The following is a 25654-nucleotide window of genomic DNA, read 5'->3' on the forward strand; positions in this document are numbered from 1 at the left end:
GAGCTCAGCACCTGGGAGGAAACCAGCTCCATTTATAGAGAGCTGATACCCATAAATACACAGACAACACACACACAAACAACACACATTTGCACACACACTAGCAAGGCCCACGGAAGTTCCCATATTCTGGTGGATTGCCCTTGGGTCCTTGCTATTTCTGCCAGGGGCAGGGGGATCCTGTGTCAGTAATCCTGTCGGGATGAGGGGGATGAGGTCGCCGGATGCAGCTCAAGTCCACTGCCTTCACTAGCACACACACATACACATACACACACACACACACACATACATATATATATATGCACACACAGATGAAAATAATTTGTAGGAACACTTTGCTGAGTGGACACTACATACAGCACTGCAACTGTGCCAGTATGTTTACACAAGAAAACAAATGTACAGTTTTTAATAAAAGGTGCTCAAACAGAAGGCAGAAACACAGCTAAACATGCTGAACAGCAATGGAAAAATGTTACATACTGTCTTTTTAAAAAGTCAGCACAAACACTCTTATTTAAACTAAGCAGATGACAGCAGATATGTCTCTAGCGTCTCTTTAAAATGTCAAATGTTAGTATAAAAACTCAACTCCCTCCATTTCTTTATTAGGCTGTCTAAAATATCAGTTTTTAACAGGACAAAAGGGAAATCTTTTGTGAATTTGGTAATTTTTTTGTGGCTTTTTGTCTTTGTGAAAGCTCCCCACCTCCGCCAGTGAAACTGTGGGAAATGAAGAAGCTACTTATTCTGAGAGGAAACACTCAAAGCGAAAAGAAGAGTCGGTCGCTGTCTGGTCTGTCTGCGTCTCTGTCTGTGTGTCAAACGCACTTCTTATAAAGTTGACTTCCTGAGCCCCTGCTCTGTTCTACAATCTGGCTACCACACACACAAGCCTTGTGACCTCTGCCTGCACCCACAATGAACCATATTTATCTTAGATTAAGAGACAGACACACACACACACACACATGTACACATGCACACACACAACACTGTCTCTCAATATTGCTGCTTTGCTCATGAAAGAAGAATAAAGATGCCCATTCAACACAAACAGCCACCCACACACACCTACAGTGTGCACACACATACTAACACGCGCACACCGAACACACACACACACACACACACACTCCTCCACAGTGCTCCAGAGTGAGGTAAACAGAAGAGTCTGACATCCTCTTGCATCATGTGCCTCAAATGCAGCAGAGAAACAGCTAAACAAGCTGTGACCGTGACAGCGCTAAAGTGAGGTGGCATTACTCAAGTGAGCTTCGACTTAAAAGTCAAAGCAATTTGTGACACCATTCCAGACAGTTTATGTCCAATTGAAGATCATTTTGATGTAATCATGAGAAAGAATAAGTTAAATATTCAGTGTGAAGGCTGGATTGAATTTGGTGCAAAAGAAACCACAAACATGCCATAAAACGGTTCCAAAAGAGCCAATACACTGCGAGGTCCACTTGCTTCAACATGGTCGGGTGACCTCTCTGGAACACCCTTCACACACACACACACAGACACACACACACACACACACACACACACACACACACACACACACACACATACACCTCAGTAAATGCAGTAGGGTCAGTCGCTGTGCATCTAAAATAGCCTCTGACACAAAAACCTCACTTGTACCAAAGGAGGGGGGAGGTGGAGCTGAGCAAACCAGGATAAACGTAAGGCGTAGCTAGCACAACCTTTCAGGAATATTCTCCGCATGTTTATGGTGAAGTTTACACTCTGTAGGGCGATATTGTACATGTGTGCATGAAAGAGAAGGAGGGAGGTAGAGAGAAAGAGGTTAGCTCCAGTGAATCAATAAAAAATGCACTCAGCGACTCTGTCCTCGTCTCTTATTTACTCTCAGTGCACAGGTCCTAGGTTGAGGTGGCCACACTGCAGCACTTCATAATCATCTCAGCCTGACAGAGGTGCATCGTGGGCACAGTCCTGTACAGAATTCACAGTAAATAAAATACTGGAAAGCCAGTTATTATTTTCTTATGACTGCTTTCATAGCTACAGTGTAAGGACACCACTACTGTATAAAACAGAGGGATATTGTCAACAGCATGTGCTAAGAATAAAACCCCACAAGAACATATTGTGAAGGTACAAGCAAATGAATCATGATGACACCCAATCATTGCTCTTCCCATGTGGGGCTTTTGCAATAATTTTGAAATACCACACTACTGACATAGACAGTATATTAGTGCACGGAGCCACCGTGATATCACCCATTGATGTGTGGACTACTGTTTTGAAGACTAAAGTTTGGCATTATGGAGGCTGCCATCTTGGTTTTTTGCAACAAGAGCATGCACAGAGCCAAAGAGAGCGTGGAGCTGGTGGGTGAGAAATAAGCAACGCAGTAACAGAATTCTGATCTATATTTGATCTCCTTTTGTTATTGAACTCGACAAAATATGTAACATATGTCTCATGTTTTAAGACATTTTAATGCTGAAATGTTACGTGTTTTTGCTTTAAGGTTTTTACTAGTGTGAGCTTGAATTAGCTTTGTTGTCGGACACTGATACTCTTCACCTGTGTGTTTGTGTTGCTGCTGTATGTAAATTTGCCTGATAGACTGAAGCAGGAATTCATTTGCAATGTTGTGTAACTATGACTAGCACCCAGCAGCTGGCTTGCTCGGACCATAACGCTGCCTGCTGGGCAGTGTGGTGCGATCCACAGAGCGTTATTGCACCAAACAGGTGAAGTCCTGCCCTTCCAGTGTGCCCCATGGGGCTTTACTTCAAGAAATATAGGAACTGTAGTCAATGGTGAGAGACAATTTTTGTTCCTACCATTGATGTAGTTTTTCCATTCTTTACAGTCTTATATTTAAATGGTTTTGCATCAAACTGGGACTTTCTTGAGACATAAATTATCTTTTAAATTAAAAATTTAAAAATGTGTAGCACAATTCAAACAGGATGAAACAAATATTCGCCTCTTGCCACTAACTTCCATTCATATTTTTCCAAGGTAAGCCACATTCATTTATCACACATTAAGAAATTTACAAAAATAAACAGAGTGGGGCTAATACCATGTACCATGCTGTTGAGCCAACCTAAATAACTGCAGGGGAATTTTGTCACCACAACAGCCCGACTCTCATGCGAAGGTTTTAGCTGCTTTCTATGTGCTGGAGCAGAGGGTCAGACTGAAACCCTGCTCTCATCTCTTGCCCTAGCAGGAGGTGGGATGCATTAGATTAGCATCCTCACAATAACCTGCATCCGTCCCACCACCACCAACCACCCACATACTCTCTCTCTTTTCCTCCCTTCCCCAAGGGATGACAGTACCGTACAGTCCTGCTCTAATGGGGGGGTTCTTTGAGTAGGCTACTGCCTTATATCCCCCTAGGCTCTGATGGTGTGTGCGTGTGTGCATTACACGTATGTTTGAATGTGTGTGTGACAATCCCCCTCCCCCCAACATATGCACTGTGTACATACTATTCACAATAGCTTGTCTCCTGCATGCATCACAGCACATGTGCACTCACATGCACTCTCAAAGATCGACCTAGATGTTTTACAATAACTGTACAATGCAAGCATGCAGAGGCACCAATACACTGACTCATCTACAGTATCTACTGTAAACAAGTCACAAAGAAATAATAATAATACCACTTAAACACACACTCTGATTTTTTTCACTTTTCTCCCTGTGCCCTTTTTTTCTCACTCGCCATCTCTTGTGATACAAACAAAGCTATGCGTGGATGCATATACATATATATATATATAAATATACACACAAAAGCATTTCACTTGGTGTTTCTCCCAGAGTCCTCTTGATGCAGCATCATGAAGAGTCTACCCCATCTAACCTCACTTTGTGCTGACACAACCAAATCCACCCCAACGCACAGCACATGGAAAGAGACAATAACGGACCAACCAAAACATTCCAACACACTGACACTTGTTACATCAAATGTGCGCGCAGTTATTTTCGCTCACCAGTTTTTCCTCTTGGTTTGACCCATTCCAGCTCTTCAACACCACTCAATAAAAGCCAGCAGCTGTGTTTACCTCTATTACTCATCTACTCACGCCTTCACTTCGATTATTTTTCCTCTCTTTTTTGACTGTTGCTGCTGCGCCGTGCTGATACCTGGTTGAAGCAGCTAATTGAGAGGAGTTACGGCCCATAGTGTGAACCTACATTCGGTTGCATTTAAGCCAAACAGCCTGTGGAACACCAAAGGCACCCCAAATGGGTTCCACATGTTGTGTGCATAATTTTCTTTCCTAACAGTTGACCTACAATACGACTGGAAACAAAGTTCACAGTGATCCACGCAACATCCTTACGAAGGTCTGCTGAAACCATCTGCACAGGAGCTAGAGAGATGTAGCTCCCCAAAGATTCTGTAAAGGGAAACTCTTCCTGTAAAACCAGCTCAAAAACAGTCAAAAAATGCTGACTTTGAATGCTCTTCCATCCTCTTTTCTTGGCTTCCTTCCTTTTCTCCTTCCTCATGTTCACTGACCATATTTGGCTGAAGTAAAAATACACACTAGGTTGAAAGGAGAAACATAAGCACAGATAGACAGGCCTTCCATTGACACACCTTTCCATCCTAGCCATGGAAACATGTCGAGCAGCCTTAAATCAGAGTCTGGGGGCAAGCTCTGCTGAATGAGTCACTTCCAGTAAGCAGCTCCGAGTGTGCTACTCTAGAGATGGTGTCATTACTAGAAAAAAAAAAAGACTTGGATCAATGTGCTGGTTGGGCTACATAATCTTAAAGGGATAGTTTGCATTATTTAATCTGGGGCTGTATGAGGTACTAACCCATAGTCAGTGTATTACCTACAGTAGATGGGAATTAGCTTGAACCCGGTTAGGAAAAGCAGAGAGAGCAGAGGGTTAGCAACAAAAGGTACTTTAGCCACTAAAAAAGCGTCCACCTAAAAACATAAATATTAGTTTAGGTGTACATCATATTAAGAGTATGTTCACCACTTTGCCTTACCATCAGACAGTCTTAATGGACAGGAAACCGCTGTTATAAAAGCCAACCAAACCTTTTTTAAGTGGCTAAAATACCTTTTGTATCTGACCCGGTCCACAGCGGTAAATTGTTTGCTGGTACTCCTCTGTGCTTCTCCTAACCGGGGGTGTGTTGCCTGGCTGCTACTGTAGCTAATACACTGATGATCGATAAGAACCACATACAAACCACAATTCAAATAATCCAAACTATCCCTTTAAACTCTGCCTCCGCTGAGTTTGTTTATTGCTTGATGACAGTTTTTCCTTCCATCAAAAGATCAGCCTGGTCACTGCAGAGAGTATAGACTATTAAACAGAGGAATGCAGCAAATGATTAAAATACTCACAATGATGTTTGACAAAATGCAATCACCCATGTTAGACTGTAGTTCTTTCTGTTTGTGCTCACTATTTAGACTATCAGCCTCAGAGTCACTGGTCGTTGCACAATACTTTCCGTGCTCTCTCTCTCTCTCTCCTCTCACTCACTCAGTCACAAAACACACACGTTCTAGCACTCCATGTACACCCTTAACTCAATTTTAGTAAACAAACGTGGGCTGGACACTGGGGTTAAAGGTTGAATCCACAAGAGAAATCGCAAAGGGAGAGAACATTTTGTCATCTTCTGCCATGGTGAAATAACAGCACGGGGAGTTCAGCTTGCAGAAATACCTACTACTAATATTAGTCTTATTTCACGCACAGGAAGTTAAATGAAACTACCGACGCATGTCTTACTATTAAGAATGAAACTACAACAAAAAAACAGCAGATGTTTTGGATGTTTAACACTTTTGAATCATGACCTTTTGTCATGTTGATTTACTTTGCTTTGGGAGTAGTAGGGTTGGGTACCAAACTCTTTATAAGGGTCCCACCCAAATTGTGTCGGTACTGCTGAGTACCAACTCGTGTTAAATGAATTGGTACCAAATGTCGATACACATTAAAAATTTTAAGTGCATCTGCAATTCCAGCTTTTTAAATGTAGATATTTTTTTAATTTTCTTTACTCTTCTTCATCATTTTCTGACATCTATAGACCAAACTTTATCTTGAAAATAATCAACAGATTAACCAACAATGAAAATAATCATTATTTGCCACCCTAATCTGGATGAGAAAGTAACTAGAGTATAGAGAGAGAGTGGCATACCTCTGCAGCTTGTTCCAGTCACAGTGAGTCAGGGCAGCAGCAAGCAGAAAGCACTCACAAGTGTGGTTAAACTTTTCAAAACACAACACAGACCATACTTCCTATAATATTTATAATGCAAAATAGAAAGCTGGCAAGGGTTTACATTTAACCAAACACAAAAGATATCTAAACACTAAAGCACTGTGTTTGGTAGCCTGAAACTAAGTTACCCAAAGCAACTGCAGCTAACGTTAGCACAGCAGCTAGCACCTTAAGAGTTTAAACAAACCCTCGATGGACAACGAAACTTTATGTGGGGCATCAACAACTTCCCCGACATCTTCAGGGCATTAATTAACTTGTTGGATAAGTTGTTGTTTGAGATTACTGGACTTTGTTCACTTTTTTTGTCTGACTTTAGCCACCAATCAGCCACTGACCACGTCCGAAATTCCTTACCAACATGCTTTTTAGTGTGCAAAAACTGTGTGAAATTTATTAGTATGTCTGAAACCTTAGAATTGCATACTACTGAATGTGAAATGTCACAGTATGCAAGCACTATGGTAGTAATAACAGTATAAGAGGAAGGATATTGCACATGCTTTCTCCAATACATAAATAACTGTTAAATGACAGACTGACAGGATGGAGGGTTTTGTACAGGTTTGGGAAGGGAAAGGGGGGATTTTATTTGGTGTGGGGTTTAAAATATTCAAAATAAATAAAAATGCAGAAATTTTGGACTAATTTTTACAACTATAATTCATTTTTTGTTATTACTGGTGATGATGAACAGTACCCAATCACAGGGGGCAGGTTCATCTATCAATATACAAAGTCACCCATTATTTGGGTGCAGTCTGTCTCACATATTGCATATGCATGCCCTTGACGATCTATTGCAAGAGTGTGTGGGTGTGTGTGTGTGGGAGTCATCGCGTGTGTTTCAGGGTCTTTGCATCTGGCAGTCTCCTGTGGCTGAAAATCTGGGTTTGACGCAACACCACCTTTGTGACCAGTGGCCACAGGATATCCCTCGATGTACCTTGAGCATACCCAATCTTTGTAATCTCCCACGTTCCTCTTTGGCCTTGGTTTGCAGTTGGGTACCCAGATGAATCCAGCCATATAGAGCACTGCAGTCTATCTGCAATCAATGTCGATACACTCCATAACACCTAACTGGATCAATGATACAGCGGTCAGTCAATATGCCAGCAGTTAACCCTGCTGATTAGGGGTAATAAAGGGAATTTCACATCTCCCTGATAGAAGACAGTGAGAATACATGTCTCTCTAGATACTAGAGCATGCCAGTTCTTCCTGAAAGATTCAGTCTGTCAACATGCACCCAATTTGTGAGTTGTGATCTGTGGCAGACAGATGATGCCTTTAGTGGGGGAATCCTGCTGCGCAATTAAATGTGCTGGGCAGAGCGGTGTTGATGGACAGATAGAGTCTATCCGTTGGTGATGGGCTTTTTAATTGAGTCCCCCCCACCTGCACTGATCTCTATCATAAGCTCTTGGACCGTGTCGTGAGTGGATGGGGGGGGCTTGAGTCACTGAAGGAATCACAGTGGCAGTAGCAGTAGCAGCTTGATGCGATTGTAGGGGTGTGGCGAATCAGCATAGTTAAGCAGATGTACAGCACCAACAAGCAAAAAAGGGGCACTACAACAGACCTATTTCACCATCTCAAGCTGAAGCACCTCTTTGAGTGTGCGGAGAGCCAGAGATGAGTTTTTGGGACTGCGGTTCACTGATCATCTAACCATGACCGTGATTGTTTCCTAACCTAAACCTGGCCATTATTTTTGTAATCATACATTGAAGGATCACTAACCGTAACAAAGTGGTCATTTTGAGCCAATCCATGACTTTTACCTAAACTTAAGCAAGTCGTTTTTATGCTTTCGCCTTACCAAACTTTAACCACAGCTTTTAGACACTGATCAACACTATTGTCTTCTTGGACAAACAGCATATTTTGTTGTTTAATCTTGAGGACTTAATCTATAACGCACTTTGCTGATTCAAAGATTCATCTTTGCTGACTGTACATAACCAACTGAATTTGTAAATTTTAGTACAGTATGTTCATCTGTAAGTGAATGCATCACTGTTCATAAAGCCGTGCCTCAAAGTAGCGCTGAGCGGTATGTACAGTCTGTTGCTGGTTCAAGTTCAGCTCCATAGAAAAACACTAGTCTGTACAGGCACAGTTTATAAGGTTAATAGTTCAGCAGCCACCTTTATCGAAGTTATCATGAAGTTTCAGTCGTTTTTCAAGCAAAAATGTGAAACATTTGGTGGTTCAAGCTTGTAATTGTAAAGATTTGTTTGTCATTTATGATAGTAAATGAAGAGTATTTAGGCTTTGGACTGTTGGTTGGACAGAAGAAGTAATTTGAAGACGTCACTTTGGCTGTGAAGATGTCTGTCTTCTAACAAATATAATGGAACAAGAGGGCACTCAGCTTGTGCTGCTCAAAGTGCCAAAAAAATACATTTGAAAAACTCAACACAATGTCTCTTTCCAGAAATCATGACCTGTTTACTCAAGATAATCCACAGACCTTGTTGTGAGCATTTTCAGATAGGAACTGCTTTGTTTTACCAAACAACACCACATTTACAATAATGGTGTCCTCCTTGGCTGCGCCGTAACCTCTCGTCCATAAGTAGACGCACACTTCGATATTTCTCTAACTCACACCAAAACAATCTTAATAGATATATAGCAATACAGTTAAGAGAAAAATATTATTTTTGATTCTGTGGTGAAGAAAAATATTCTTCAGCATTTTATCATATTGTCATGAGTACTGTTATGGAGAAAAAACATGCAGAATTATGGTATTATTTTCAGCTAATAGCACCCTCTCCTAATAACAAGCATCAGTGACTTGCTCATCAACACCAGGAAATATTTGTATGTTTCCTGTTTCACAGCTCCAACATGAGTCGTCTTCCAATATGAGTCTTCTCTACATGTGTGGTAACATCAGCCTGATTATTCATGCACAAGGAGAAGAAGGCCCCTTTGTAAATGGATTTAAGTGAGAGTTTAAATGGGCACTAATCTCGCCCGCTGAACATCCATGAGCTGCAGGGGGTCTCATCCCCATACACATGACACCCCACCCCCCCTTATTATTAGTTTTTTTTCCTGTGGATGAGACCCCCACTTAAAAACACACAAACACACACCCTACCACACTGTCATACAGTTCCAGGCAAGGCAGGGCCTCTCCACAACGCGGGGGTAAAGTCACAGAGGTCAGTGCTCAGTTTCCACATCAAACCCAGGAGCAGAGGCCAGAGTCTCATCCCCCCTCCCGTTCCTCTCCCTCCCCTCCCTCACACACCCTCCTCCTCCTCCTTCTCCTCCTCCCCCCTTGCTGGATGTACAAATGCCTTTGCTGTCAGCTCTGCCCCAGTCCCCTGTAATTGAAAATAACAGCCAAGGGCCAGCCCCCGGCCACTCTCCCCAACCTGGTGGCTCTCTGCCTCTCTGACAGCCACCCATCAATACCAATGACTATTACCCTGGAAGTGAGAGCGCTGCCGATGACATCCAAGACACCACCCCTGCAACACTCCCACACACCACACACACACACACACACACACACACACCTCCCCCCCCCAGTGTCCTTCCTCCGCTACCCGAGCCTCCTAATGTTTAACCCGTTGCTAACAGCCTCGTTTCTCTGTCTCTAAGCTGCTACAGTAGGAAAACAAGCCTGTCTCACACCCACACTCACACATACACACACACACACAACTCTCTTAAGGCATGCACAGAACTCTGACAAGCAGCAAACTTTTTTTCCAGAGAGAAGTGCTGAGAGAGAGTTTGGTGACTCTCATGTGTTCCCATTAAGACTCTCCGTCAAAGTGATTTCTACAACACAGCTCAGCTTGAACTTGCTTTACAGGTAAATAAGTGAGACTTAACCACTGGTGCCGGCACAGTACAGTCAGGATGATGCTCATGCCCATGGTCACTCAGTGTATGATCAGTTTTATTCTCTTGACAGCTTATGAATACATTAGGAATAGGTGTTGCATGTTGTCCACTCAGCTCCATGCAGGGCCCCCCCCCACCCCCACTGACAAACACCAAATACAATGCCATAGGTGATCTGAGCTGTCATCTGCCCTGACAGAGAAATGACAGCTGAACGAGACGCACTGAACACAAGCACAAAGCCCAGCAACGTGACAAATGAAGCACACAGCAGCAGCAGCAGCAGCAGCCAGCAGAGGAACAGGACGAGAAAGAAATGCACAGACCTTGTCAGAAGCTGCAGAGCCGTGGAGACTAGGAGACTGTTTTCCTTTCTGTCTCCTCTCCTCCTCTCCCTCTCCTCTCCTCTTCTCTCCTCTCACTCTGCCTGTATGTACGTGTGTATGTGTGTGTGTGTGTGAGTGTGTGTGTGAGTGTATGTGAGTGAGCAGCTCCCTCCCCTTCTGCCTCTCAGCTGCTCAGCTCAGGCAGTTCTCAGGAAATGAATGGGAGCGCACAGAGAACTGTTGTACTTGCAAATGACTTACCCCGAGTCACATGATCCGCTAAATGTAGGGTGGGCCGGTGGGTGGAGGCTTCATAAGCAAAGGGAAGACAATATACTCTAAGCTTTAACAGCATGCATCGAATTACACGGGGCCCCTCCGGGGAGGTTTCCGACGCGTCCGCTCTCAGCCAGCCCGAGCTCCTTCTCCACCCCTCCCGGAGCGGAGCGCAGCGCAGCGGAGAGCCCCGCCGGGCCGGGGGTGAGCACCGGAGCACCTCCCCGTTTAAAGGGGACGGAGAGGAAGGTGTACAGGGGAAATTATGAACTCTGTTTGATTACAAATAAACATGAGTTTATCTTTTGACAAGTTATCGTTTGATAATAGTTGCTGGAAATACACGGGAATTCTTTAAAAGATTTTAGTAACATGTTGTAACTTGTAACTGAACTAAATTTTCATTATCAATTGATCATTTAAGTAATTTTTCGAGTAAAAATATCGAAATGTGATGGTTCCAGCCTCTCAGATGTGAGGATTTGCTGATATCTGTTGTCATTTTGTGGTAAATAATAAACATAGGCCTGGGTAATATATTAATATTATATCATGACATGAGACAAGATATTGTCTTAGATTGATAAATCATCTTTTCCTGGTTTTTAAGGCTGCATTACAGTGAAGTGTAGGACTGCAACTAACAATTACTTTCATAGTCAGATTATTTTTTCAGTTAATCAGTTAATTGTTGTATACCTTTAAAATGTCAGAAAATTGTGGAAAATGTTGATCACTGCTGATGACTTCCTCAGATGTTTTGGTTTGTCCACAACTCAAAGATATTTATTTTACTGTCAGAGAGGAGTAAAGAAAACAGAAAATATTCACATTTAGTACACTGAAATGAGACAAGTTTTACTTTTTTCCTTTTAGAATTACTCAAACCAATTAATTGATTATCAAAATAGTTGGCAATTAATTTAATAATTGATTAATAGTCAATTAATCCATAATTTTCTGAACTTACTAGATTGCTATAGTTGTGCTATTAGCCTATTTGCCTATTTGCCACTCAGTCAATATATCCACATTACTGATGAAATCTCATTATGTTGATATTTTGTGAAAGCACCAGTGGTCATCCCCATATTGCTGCAATATCAAAGAATATGGTCAAAAATATTATGATATTTGATTTTGTCATCATCACCCAGCCTTAACTGAACATGTGGAAATCAAAAGTTGACTGAACTCAGTTTGAGTTTATTTGAGATGCTCTTAAGATAGGCATACATTTGTATACAAAAATCAAAAAACACTCTTTTAAAACAATTAAAATGCCTTAATTTTGATTTGATGCATTTCTGCATCGAGCCTTCATCTGAGGTTCAAAAGCTCTCTTTTGATTGATGCTGAAAGGCGTCAAATTTTATTTGCTTTAAGGTCTAACATGAGTGCTGTGACAATAAAGATATTTTAACTGTTTTAAAAGAGTGTGCCATGGAGATTTTTTATGATTTTTGTGAACATATGGATTTCAATATATTTGATGCCCTGGGAATAAGACTCAACAATCAACCAACTTTCTCCAGAATTGCTAGTAGCAGCTTTTTAAGATTTTCATATGTAGATGAAAAACATCTTTGTTTTAAAATATGTATCATTAGAATATACTGTAGGTCTCTGTATTTACAAAGATCACAGCTGTAATGAAACTTTATTAACAACACTAACAAAAAACTTTCAATAACTGATACAGTACACTCTGGGGAAACCAACCAGTTATTATTTTTTATTATAGATTAATAAAATATCTGTTGATTATAATATCAATTTCTTGATTAATTTATTAATCTGATGTCTGAAAATAATGCAGTTAGTAAATCAGAGTCTGTATAATCAATTTACTTGTTTTTGTTTGGCTGCAGCAAATATTTACATTTGAGAAGCTTTAAACAGTGATTTTTTTTGTTTAAAACAGGTGATCCAAACAATTAATTGATCATTAAAATTGCAGATTGATTTTGTGTGGATCAGCTAATCACCAAATGAACATAATGTTTCACCTTTCACAATTCTCACCGGACTATATTTCTCTCCTCTCAGCTGGCTTTTAGTTTCTGCTCAGTACAGTAAATTTCCACATTTCCGCCTGCTGTTTAAGTGACCAGCCTTGAATAACACGCAGGAACATTTCCCTGTAATGACTGCTTTTAAATACTCTTCTATATGGAGCCTGAGCCACGGTGCCCATGTCAGTTTTCATCATGGTGTTCTCCGGCTTGATGAAAGGTATCTCTGTGGTACGAGAGGCTGATGCTGATGCTGCTCAGCGCCCACAGCCAGTCCCCTGAGAGCTCTAATTAAGGTAAAGGAAGCGGGACTCATCTGCATGGCTGATGGAGCTCATACCACTCTTTATCATGGAGCTGGAGGAGCATGATTGAGAGAGCCAGAGATGATAGAGAGGAAGAGAGACAGAGAGGAGGCAAAAAGACAGGAGTACAGTGATTGTGGTCCAACTGCTCCCCGCTTAATATTCATTCTGTTTCACTTCAGATACTGTATGTCTTCTGTTTGCAATGAATGGGGGATAAAATGGTTGGGTGGAGACGAGAGGATGGAACGAAAGGGGTGGAGGACGAGATTAATAAGGTTGGATAGGCTGGATAGAGGGATGGTTGAGTGATTGTATGCGGGTGAATTAAGAAGTGTATTTTGCGGCTGTCTGGATAGGAGGGGCTGTAGGAGTCCAGTGGGAAGCAGGGCTGGTTGAATGAGTGGATGAATGGATGGATACAATAATGGAGAGGACGGATGATCTGGCCATAGTGTAAATTCAAATGGGATATAATTGCAGACTGCAAAACCGTCTAGCTATACTGTAAAAGGGTGGTTAAATTCTTATTTTTTTAAAGCATTTTGATACCACACATATAATTTAAAGATTACATGTTTAAATAGATTTTTAGAACTGTACTATATCTCTTACCAGTATAACTGAGAGTTTTACATCTGTTTCACCCCTATTTTTACTGAATAGGGGTGAAATAAGGCTGTGTTACACAATCGTCAGTAAAGCTCCAAAAAAAGCTTTTTTGTGTGTGGTTTCCATGGCACCTACTACAATACCCAGCCACCTACCATCCAACCACACCATAAGAACAGCTCTTAGGGTGGAAAAACTGAACTGCTGTTAAACACACAGCTAAATGCTTGCTGATTTTTTTTTTTTTTTTTTTGTGTGTGTGTGTGTGTGTGTATTGGAATAATCCTTACTTCCTTTCATAACAAGATGAGATTCAAACACTGGGTTTCACCAATAAAGATAATCAGTATGGAGATGCCTGCTTACCCAAATTAAAATAAATAAATAAATCAATAAAAATATATTTCAGTGTTGTCAGGACCTGTACTGGCAAATGTATAAAAGAGTGGAAACACTATCTTTTGGCTCTGTATTCCTTTGGCTCTGTATTCCTTAACAAAACATCACATTCTTTGCTAGCTCACTAAAAATTATTATATTGTTTTCTAGCTAGCTAAAAAAAATCAACGAAACTTTACATTGTTTACTAGCTTGCTAAAACATTAACAGAAACATTACATCGGTCACTAGCCAGTCAGACAGTTTTTTAAAAATTGCATTGTTTGATGGCTTGCTAAAAAATAGCCTAATGGCATAGAAGCTCAAATTTCTCATCCTTTGAGGAAAATTTGTAGGACAAATTAGTGAAGAATGTGGCTAAATAAGATTAAAAACTGACAACAGCACAAGAAGGAATACACAGCCAAGCAGCAACTGAAAGACTGTTTCGACAGATCAGTTTCAAAGAACTTGATTAGTCCATCTCAGAAAGGCAGCCATTTTAAAACTTCCTCAAGTGTAAGTTTAAAGTTATAGAATACCGGATCATATTTTCAATAATGCAATGGTGACATGCAACTGAAGCTGTGTGAGAATATCAAGCCCGCACATTATGACACTTGTAGCCAATGCAACATGTTGTTCTGGTTACAAAACATTATCAGACTTCCTCCACTGTCAGTCTCTTATCAACATAATCCGACATACCTGCTTTTCAATTAGGCCTACCTGTTGTTTCAGGCAATCAGTGAATCTGAGCTGAAAACCACAGGCACTTCATATTACTGACATGTGGTTTAAATCTCATGGTCTTGAGTGGATTTACACATGACAGTGGTCAATTACAGATTAATATGGCATTACTTAATCTTGGAGAAATTTTCTGATTTGTGTGATAAGAGGGCTGGCTAGTTAATAGGTGCTTTGAAGGCTCTGTGTGTGATGGAACACTAATGTAACATCAGCCACAAGGCCCGGTGATGATCCTTATAATGACGTCCTAAGGAGATCTTTCAAATGAAATCCTCGCTGTGTAACTGGTGCCCCAGGAGTCCTGGCATGTGTTGAAGGAAGGCAGGCAGAGTCGAGCGCAAACAGGCGCTTCGAGGGAGGTGGAGGAGGGAGGAGTGTGGACAGAAAAGGGGGGGAGGAAGATACAGAGATCTGCTGGAGGAGACTGTGAAGAGGAGGAAGAATGGGAGAGGATGATGGGAGGTGGTGTGTGAGGGACATGGGGGAGGGGTCACCGTAGGAGATGCATGGGAAGGGAGGTATCTGAAGGGGGTCGGATGCTCGAGTCAGAGCTCCCAGCTCCATCCTGGTGCCCCAGTAGGGCTTATTAAACACCTGAGACACAAGCACCTCTCCCAAGGCTGCGCCAACTCCAGATAGGTTGCTAATGCGTCACCCTGGGGTGGGAGCAGTTCAAAGACGGCGTGGGTGTCTGGGGGGATCATTTGTGGAGCAGCATAATAAGCTGTAAGACATCAAGAAGAGCATTATCATTACACATGCATTACCCTTGCATCATCTGACCCAATCTCATCAAATTATTGTAACACCATTCATCATTTAGTCACACATACAAAATTTCTACACTGAGGGGGCGAGCATTCTTACTGTGCAAAGGAAGCCTGGACTTGTCTGAAAAAAATGTGTGTGTGTGTGTGTGTGTGTGTGTGTGTGTGTGTGTGTGTGTGTGTGTGTGTTGTGAAATGCAGCGAGTGAGCGATGTGATGCTCCCTTCCTGTTGTCTCTGGCTGAACTTTAGACTCTGGACCGAAAGAACAGACATGCCAGACGAGGAAGTAGAGAGCAGAGAAGCTAAACACAACCTGTTACTGCACAGTCAGGATGGAGGGAGGGAGGGAGTGGGAACATGGGGAGAAAAACACTCAAGAAACAGGAGGACATTCTCTTTTATTGTTGGTTGTGTTAAAGCAGGGGTTTTCAGAGTTTTGATGATGAGTGCCAATTTAGAGAGCCAGTATATGACTGAGGCCTGTACAGGAAAACACATGAAATTGTTGCAGGATTTGTCATTGTTCTAAAACTGGCTTTACATAGTGAAACTTTCATGCAACTAGATGCAGGCTGCAAATTGCATGAAATGTCCATGCAACTTCATGGATTGGCTTTTTTTTTTTTTTTTAAATAGTTGTTTTCTTGGAAAGTGTCATTGTAACTTTGCATCTTTGTATTTTATTTCAAATCGTTTTCTTGGTGGATCATATCAATTCAAATGTGTTGCATTGCTTTTTCTTTTGGCACTGGTTGGTTACTTTGTTTCCTGCTGGCTGCCCTGGAAAAAATAGGTAACCACTAGGGGAAAACATGACATACTGGATACTCAAAAGAGAGACCAGCCGATCATTTAACACTGTGTTCAAGGGGCTTGATCCAGCGAGCCTCCAGTGAGCTATTGGTCCTCTAATCTTCTTTGTTGACAGTATTGTGACATCAGATTGAAATTGTAGCTTGACATATGATTGTATTTTATATAACGGCTCTGATTCTCATCAAAACTATCGCAGCTATGACTGTCACCCGCTAACTGCAATGTAATCAAACTTCCTGCCTTATTCATATTTGTTTGTTGATGGTGTTACGTGAAGTCTACCACAATCATTTCCCTCTGAAAATATCCAAAAGATCTGCTCTGTATTATTACGCTGTTCATTTTGGTAATAAGCCTTGTCAAGTTGAAATCAATCATTTGAAATGTTTGGAATGTGGAATGTTTAATGTCAGTATTTGGTCTAATTGAAATTCTCTGTCCAGTTATTTAATTATAGCATTCTAATTATCATTATCTTACAAATTATCAAGTGTGTTGCAGACGGCTTTACACTATGCAACTCATCTGCAACTTAGTTTCACCTGAGTTTCAACCAAAAGTTTCCTAAAAGTTTCACTGTGTAAAACCAGCCTCATGATGGTGTAACATAAAATTTCCTTGAACACAAGAGTCTAATAAGGCAGATCATTTTTATTTTTCCCCCAAGGTCTGAGGTGTTCCATTTTTCCTGAAACCTCTTTTTCTCCTCCACTGTTTGGTGGATTTTCTATCTCAATTCCACATTAAACGCATAATATGTATATTCTGCCACTAGGGGGCTTCTCTCACATTAAAACAAAAACAAAAGATGCAGTTTAATAACGTTGTGAAGTAGCATGGGATCATGGGAGTTGTTTTCTTCATTGTCAAAAAAAAAAGCACGAACGTTGATGAAAATCTATCTGACATAACTCAGGCAAAAATCATTGTTCACGGATGACATAATTTGCTAGTTGTATTCAAATTATGTTTAGTCATGTTTAACTTCCTTCCTCACTCTCTGATGTATCTGATGTATTCAGTGTTTTCCCAGAAGTTACATACCAACTATAGGTGGCTGTAAAACCACACACCTTAAACATTTTATGTATTACTTCTCAATTATTCAGTTGTTCAATTATTGTTGGAAACATTAGAGATAAAAATTAATTTAAATATGTCTAACATTTTTAGACATTTTAATGTGACAGTGTCACATATTATAGCTTAAAAACTGACGAGTTCTTCCTGAGTTCCTGACATGATTGATAATGCTAGGTAGGCAAAGTTTGACACGGAGTGAAAATTAAAGTATTGACATTGAATGACTAAAATATAAAGCCTAAACTTTTTGTGAAGGCCACCATTGGCCTGCAGGCTGCACTTTGAGGATCCCTGAGTTCAAGGATATCATTATAATCAATACGTATGCATAAACACAAGTTGTATGCCTGAAATACTTTTGAAGAAGAGGACAAACTGTGGGATAAAATTTATAGCTCATTTTCAAAGATTTCAGAAAGGACTTTGAATGGAATAAAAAGAGCGTTAAAAAATTGACAAGGCGTGGATGAAAAATAAAATATAAAATGTAGCTGCAAGGAAAACTGAGAGTGAAGAATCAACATGAGACCTTGAAAGCTGGATGGACAAGAGCATATATTCATACTGTCAGACAGCCCTGGTTGCTAGACAATGAAGTGCTCACCTCTGGAGCTTCTCTTTATTCCCTGCAGAACCACTCTGGTCTCAATGCCCAACATAATAGGGCCACATACATGAAATGAGAAGCGCTTCCTTTCAGCTTCACAAGTCAAGGTTTTTTGTGCTCCAGAATGAAATCTGAGAAGTACAATGGATTGGCCTGAGCATGTACATCTGTCGGCCCGCCTGTCGTGCACAAAATCTTCTATCTTTTGACACAAAACTTTTTGGAGGATGATGCATGTCATGACTCTCTTTCTGTTACAGTACAGAACACAGCACATTTCGGTAAATGAATGTGAAAACAGCCTTCCCAAACATGTCGCATTGAAGGTCATACATTCAAGTGAAGTAAAAATAAGAAAAGCACATTTTTGACTGGAGGGACTTTGAAAGACTTTCTGGCACTTTATGAACTGTGGGTGTTTGTTTTTGCTTCAGAAATTGTCTTAATCCTGCAAATATTTTATGTGATTAGATCTTTTATTTCTGTTTCATGCCACACATCTGGCCCATGGGATCACAAGACACACATGTTCCAGTAATACATTTAGGAGCAAAAAATAAATACAACAAATGACCACATCATATTACAGTCACTCAAAAAAGAAGAAAACATATTTGAAATAAAGTTTAAATGAATTGTATGCTGCAAAGAACTGTAACAAACCGCATGTTTATCTTGATAAACCAACTCTATCTTTGTGCATCACCCATATTCACAAAATCAATACATGTTTTTATGTTGCTGAACAAGGTATTGTGCAGTTCCCGGTAAAAAAAAAAAAAAAAAAAAAAAAAATAGGTAGTAGAAAACAAGGTGAAACTCATTTTCAATGCCAACACTAAACAAATCCACTTTTCTTCTTCCAGGAAGAAATATCGAACAGTTTCAACAATAGGTAGTAAAATCAGCTGGGCACATAAGGATCTTTGCTTTTTAGATGAATTATATATGACATATTTTATCATCCTTAATATACAAAATTTTGTTTACCATATCATCAGCCCATTGCTCTTAATACTGAGCAAATACATCATGTCAGCCTATTTCCTTCCAACTGATGTCCCCCACTATAACTAACTATTGGGCATATTTATGCACACCCAGACACATGGCAATGTTTTGGTGCCACCTGATTTGAACGGATGTGCTTAAGGCTGCCATGACACCGTCATAAAAATGTAATGACATCTGTCATGAACATGAAGGAGTCTTTATGACTGTTGTCATTAAGAGTCATTCAGACATTTTGACAACTTGACATTAATCAAGCCAATAATGTCTTTATTATGACAGCTTGATATTAACCAAGGCAACATAACCTGTCCATGTATTTGTACCAACAGAGCAAGGTACCTTGGTACTGTACTTTGCCATCAAACTGGCTTTATTAACATTTAATGACATCTTTATGACAAGTCCAAATGTTTCCACTTCACTTTAAATCAAGGAAAATACTCATGACACACTTATAACAGTCTCATGATGGCCAGTGTCAAAACCAACCACATATGATAGTTTAATGTAATGTGAAAACATAAAGCAATTTCTTAAATTAAATTTCTTAATTTCTTTCTTAAACAATGTCAACTTTGCATTAAAAATGACATAACTGATCAAATGACACAGTCACACTCTGGAAAAATTCTTTATGTTTATGACAGATGTCATGGCATGGTTTTGACAGTGTTATGAGTCTTATGCACACCCCTTAATAAAGTGTTACGTTTTTAAAGGCCCCAAACCCCAGCTGCTTGAAAAAGTTTTGAGTGTGTGTACTTTCTTATGTATTATTTCTGTTTGACACTGATATTCCATGACTTTACCTTCTTATTAGTTCATCACTCAGTGATCTAATTAACAGGAAATGGACTGTATGTACAGTGTAAACAGCATACTAAAAATGACTGAGGATGATGAACTGTACTTTTGCTCATAGATGAAGCTGCACAATCCAAACATGTCTGTTTTCATCTTATATTTGTGTAGTTTGTTATTTCATATATAAGTTGTGATGCAATGCTTTCATGACTTGCATTTTTACTGATCTTTTTGAAAACAGATTGCTGAATTTCCACAGTGAATTTTCCCGAGGATTTGGAAATGGAAGTTTCATTCAGTATTCTGCTACATGGATACTATAGTGAACACTGGTGAAGACAGCCATAAGGAGTAAATTATTGATTCATACATACATTTATACATCTACTGTATTTATTCATGTGCATCTGTCATCAACTAATAGATTCCAAATACGTGGCACTGTATGGTCTGTGACAAGTGTGATTCAGCCACGTCTCCATGGACTTTTATTTTCCACTATGTACCACTGCAATAACTGAAGCCAAGAATACAGTCCGATAGTGACAAATGAAAAGGAGTTAGAAGAGAAAATAAGAAACAGAATCAATGGAGAAAAAAGAAAGTGACCATGAGAAATCCAGAAGAAAGGTAACACAGAGAACTGGAGCGTTAGGACATCTGCTTGCTCAGGGGGCCTCCTCTGGTCTAGTGGCTATGCATGCGTGTGTGTGTGTGTGTGTGTGGTGTGTGTGTGTGTGTGTGTGCATGTGTTTGTCCAGGCGTCAGTACACCTGCACAGACTGAGTGGGTTGGCTCAGTGGGTTGGCTCAGTGGGCTGGCGTGGAGCTCCGTGGATCCCCCTCCAGGCCAGCTCTCTGTCAGGCCCTGCCAAGGTCAGCCTCCTGCCAGGGGGGGGAGGAGGGGGAGAGCGGGGGCGGGGAGGGGGACGCTTCAGCATAACCACCAGGCACGCTGTGTCTAATAGCAACCGCAAAGCTCCTGCACACACACACACACACACACACTTATAGAATGAACTTTAACACCAATACAGAGACACACAATAAAGTCCTGATAGCCAACATAGGGACACATGGTAGGAAGGGGGTGCCTGTAGCAAGACTCTCACATTTTTTACTCTGCAAATAAGATAAGACAAAAGAAAAGGTACAAAGAGACGGAAATAGTTTGGATTAGCTGACAAATAGCTCCAGAGCTTAAGAGGATGAAAGGGTAGCTAGGAAAGTAACAAGGAGACCTGTGTGTTTTAAAACTGCTAGCTCCGTATTATGTCCATTCCACAGCTATCCATTACCTAGATCATCTTACTGGGTGGCTAGACCCAGGGTGGAGCCTGAGACACCGAAGCCATCCTGAAATACCTGAGTCACCTGTGCGCACACAAGAAGTGCTGCAAGGAATACCATGAAAGGTTGTGACTGAAACATCAACCGAACCACCGATTGTGGAAGGGGTACTGAAAATCTGTACTCAAGTTCAAGTACTGAGTTATTACTCAACCACTAAAAAACTACTGGTGTAAAAGAAATAATCAAGTAAAAGTACATATATATAGTATAAAAACTACCCAGATTATCTAAAGTTATACTTTTTTAACCATTGATGTTTAAAGTGTTTTCAGTATCACAAATGAAGCAATATATTCCACAGTGCATCACGCTGAAAGAAAAATAACAGCAACTGCATAATTAATGGAACGTAGTGTGGAAAGTGAGAGTAATGTCAAAAATGTTTCTTCTTCACTGTATAGTAAGGTCAGTATATTGTCTTCTACTGTATATAAAAATGCCTTGATTTGGGAGTAGAGAATGAGGGAATTTCAGACACAACCTTAGTTTAGTTAGCTACTTAGTAGTCAGTAGTAGTAGAAGATGAGGCGATCCCATGGATGTTATTTGTTTTTCTTTTCAACGTAGACAATCCAAGCACATAGCATATCTAATTACAGGAAAAAGGAGAAGAGAAACTTGACTGAGGTTCTGCCAGGTACCGAGCTTGCTCAACTGTTAATGGAGCCCAAAACAATCGAAGGGGGGAAACTCAGGAAGGGTCAGTCTGTTTCTCCAAATCTGTGCTGTTCCTGTCAGTGATCACAGTCACCTCTCCAAACCTGTACTTGCTGTAGCATTTTGTTTGGTTTTGTTTGTTTGTTTTTTTCATCCATATGTTGGTTCAAGATGTCGCCGTGGTGAACCCTTCCCTACATCCCATAGGTGTCAGTGTGTCACTGTGTGGTTTCCAGGGGAGGAAGTGGCAAATTACAGCTACTCAAATTGCTGTAACAAAGTCATTTCTCCTTCTGGAAATCATGAACCCGTTATTCAAGATAATGCACATACCTTGTTGTGAGCAGATGCATGTTGGAACTTCTTACTTTATATGGTAGAATCTACTGGAACTCTAATTATTCTACTAGAAAGAAATTTGCTCACAACTAGATCTGTGGATTAACTTAAGTAACCGGGTCATGATTTATGGAAAGAGACACTGGTCCTTAATTTTTCAAATGTAAATGTTTTTGGTGCTTTGATCACAAGCCAAGTGCCATTTAGACCCAGCTACTCAATCCAAAATAATCTAGATGGATAAATAGCAGCTAGAGGGAAAAAAAATATGTTGGATTTGGGGGTTAACTGTCCCTTTAAGTATGAGTAAAATTACAGACTTGAAAAAAGTACAAGTACCCCATTTAAAAAAATTATTAATTACTGTGATTTTAGTCCTTGTAATTCACTACTTCTGCCCCTGAAAACCAAAATGCAACACCTTGACCCATTCAGGATGTGGCGAGGGTTCATCATGGCTGGAAAGTTTGTGAACCAAACATGTACAGGTTTGATGATGACAATATGAATCTTCTGGTTAACTCCGTGTTGCTCTGAGTTTCTAAGCTGAAGATCCAGTGAGGAGTGACTGAGAGATAAGCCTCCTCACATGGCAGTGGAGACACCTGAATTGTATGGCAGCATTGAAGCAATTATCCACTGCCACTCCTCCACATCCCCCCACTGCTGTCAAGCCTATCATCAGCACCAGTGTGTGTGTGTGTGTGTGTGTGTGTGTGTGTGTGTGTGTGTGTGTGTGTGTGTGTTTAGCAGGGATTGATCAGCCACCAGTGTTGCACTCAGTGTTGCTCTTTTGTTGCTCTTTTCCCAGCCAGCAGCCCTTTGGTTTTGTTGCGGCGAGACCTTGTGTTGTTCCCTCTTTGGCAGCTCGACCCCTCCCAGACTCTCCCCCACCCCTCGCCCTCACCCGCACCTCCTTCCTCCCCTCACCTCCTTCTCCTTCCTCACCTCCCTCCACTCCCTCCCAGGCGCTGGGTAGAGAGGGAACAGCCAGTGCTCTCCAAACACAAGGACAGAAGCTGCCAGCAGGTAGCCATGGCAACAGCTTCTCTCTCACCCGCCACTTCCCCGCTCGGTAAAAGGGAGTGTGGAAAATCGCAGGGCCCCTCTCTCCTCTCTACGCTCTCACACAGCCCAAATTAGACGGGTCACAGTGTTTTTCTGGCACCCGTTTAAATAATCATAGAGATGGATGTGCGTAGAGGGAGAGGGAGGAAGAAAGAGAGGTGAGGCGGGGGCACGCCATGGAAGTAGAATGGGGGTGTTAATCAAAAAGACGCAGATTGCTGCACAACAAATGATTTTTTTTCCAGACATAGGCCTAAGACTGTGGTGGGTGGAGACAAGGATGCTTGAGATATTTGCGAGCCGTGGTGCAGAACTTATCTTGCTAATGCAAGTGCAGGAGGGGAGGCTCAAGTCGTAATAATTTCAATTGCTGCGTCTCCGTGAGAGGATGTGAATGTCTGGGAGACAAATCAATTCCTTGTTCCAAAGCTCGCTGTTAATGTGATTTTGAAGGTTCATTTCCAGATCCATTCTGTAACTTGTAGCTCTGTAACATCAGCACAGAGTACACGAACAGTAGTGCTTATCCAGACCTCTTCAACTCTCATCTGCTCTTACATCGCCGCTGGCAGATGTACTGTACAGCAGGGGTCTTACACACTTTTTACAGCGCATATGTTTCAATACACTCATGCAGAAGGCTGATGTAAAGCTCTTGGTGTCCTTCTGAAAGTTTATGTATCTATGAAGAGGTGCTGATATTAAGAACAAGAAATTGTATGATGGAAAACCCAGAAATGTTTTCTTTTCATGAGCTGCTGCCACGGGCCTGCTCCGGCTTAATAGCACGCTGGCTTTTGAAAATAATTCAACCCTGCTTATTTTCTACTTGATTTACTCTGTGCAAGCCTTCCCTCATCAGGCCAGGGTTTTGATATTAAGCCAAAATAAATCAGTTTCCCTTTTCAGCGATATGTTGAGCCTGCACCAGCAGCAGAAAGAAAACTTTAGAATACAGCCACAGGATTACATCACAGCCAAACAATGTCTATTTTTACCCCGGCTAAAGTTTTTCTTACTTCCAGGAATTTCCAAAACAGGAGAAACCTGAAAGATTGAGTGCAGAGCTGCAAAAATTAAATTAAACTGCAGACATAAAAGTGGGGTCATCATCGACATTTGAATTAGTCAAGCAATGGTCAGCTGCATGCTTTGTGTATCTAAAGGCCTACATGATTGTGATTGATTCTAACTTGCACAAACCTAAGTCAGATAAAGGATCCATGAAGACTACACTATTATGTTCAACTAACTCTCCAACTAATACTCCAGTAGCATTTGGACTTCCTCTCCTCACGTCTTGCTATTGCTGATAATTTGAAGCTAATGTCTAAATATTGTTGAGAACATTTTTATGGTTTGCCATGGTTTAAAACTAGAAGGAAACAAGTGGTAGGCTATATGGTAGCCTGCCAATTATATTGGTTAATTTGCTGCTTTCAAAACATCTCACTTCTCAGATTAATAAAGTTCAAAGTAATCAAAGATAGACAATCACAATAGCAAGTCACCCACGGCATGTCATGGTCCTGCGCTGTGTGTTTGTGCTACTAGCTGCACACACCTCATGTGACACACTATGGCAGCTGTTTGTTTTGCATTTAATCTGAATAGCATCAAACAGGGATCACTAGGGCTTGTCAAATTATTTATTGACCATTTACCTGACAGAGAGATGGAGCAAAGCCCCTTTACTAAATATTATTGAATATTTTTGAGTCTGCTCTCACTCATGCTTACCCACAGTTGCTATTCCAGCAGCGTGGCTAATGTTAGCTGTGTTAGCGTCACCGTCGCTTTCATCAGTGGTTTCTGAGATGGAGGGTATGTCAGAGTCTCTTGTTCATGAAGTTACAAAACAATCCACTGTGGCTCACAGTGCCTGTGCATTTAGGCTTAGACAACTAATTGGCCAATATGTTGCAATAATACATGCACTGTAAGTAAGTTAGCAGTACTCAAAAGAATGAGGCAATCATTTGCCACAATTTTATTTTTTTATTTACATTTTTTTTAGTTCATAAATTCAGTTTGAGGTTATCAGTGCTTAAATATTTTGACTTTTTACATGCACTCTTTGATTTCAGTGAAATTAACATCATTGATTAAGCAAACTCAAATATTTTCAGTAAATGCAAATTTCATTCACCTTTCTCACTGAATAAACAAAGAAAAAAATACTACTGGCACTCAACATTTTTCTTTGTCAGAACTTCAAAACAAAACAAAGTTTTCACTACTTATTAAGATTAATTAATTTGAGCATTGAGGTTTTACAGTGGCTGTTCAGGATAGGTGCCACATAATGATTTAGTAGG

At 40.7% G+C, this 25654-nt stretch overlaps 1 protein-coding gene across 2 annotated transcripts in view; it reads right to left on the bottom strand.

Annotated features, from left to right (window-relative positions):
- klf12b (Kruppel like factor 12b) overlaps window positions 1-10902 on the bottom strand; it is a 56568-nt gene extending 45666 nt beyond the window's left edge. The window contains exon 1 of one of the 2 annotated variants that reach the window (XM_084724876.1): window positions 10750-10902. In XM_084724876.1, the coding sequence (XP_084581002.1) occupies window positions 10750-10843 (94 nt within the window). In that variant the 5' untranslated portion in view covers window positions 10844-10902. Of the gene's footprint in view, window positions 1-10488; window positions 10723-10749 lie in introns of those variants that run through there. The other variant, XM_084724877.1, reaches the window with a different exon arrangement.
- Window positions 10903-25654: the final 14752 nt, after the last annotated feature.

The sequence above is a fragment of the Lutjanus erythropterus genome, chromosome 8 (genome assembly GCF_056507025.1).
Source record: "Lutjanus erythropterus isolate fLutEry1 chromosome 8, fLutEry1.hap2, whole genome shotgun sequence".
NCBI lineage: Eukaryota > Metazoa > Chordata > Actinopteri > Lutjaniformes > Lutjanidae > Lutjanus > Lutjanus erythropterus.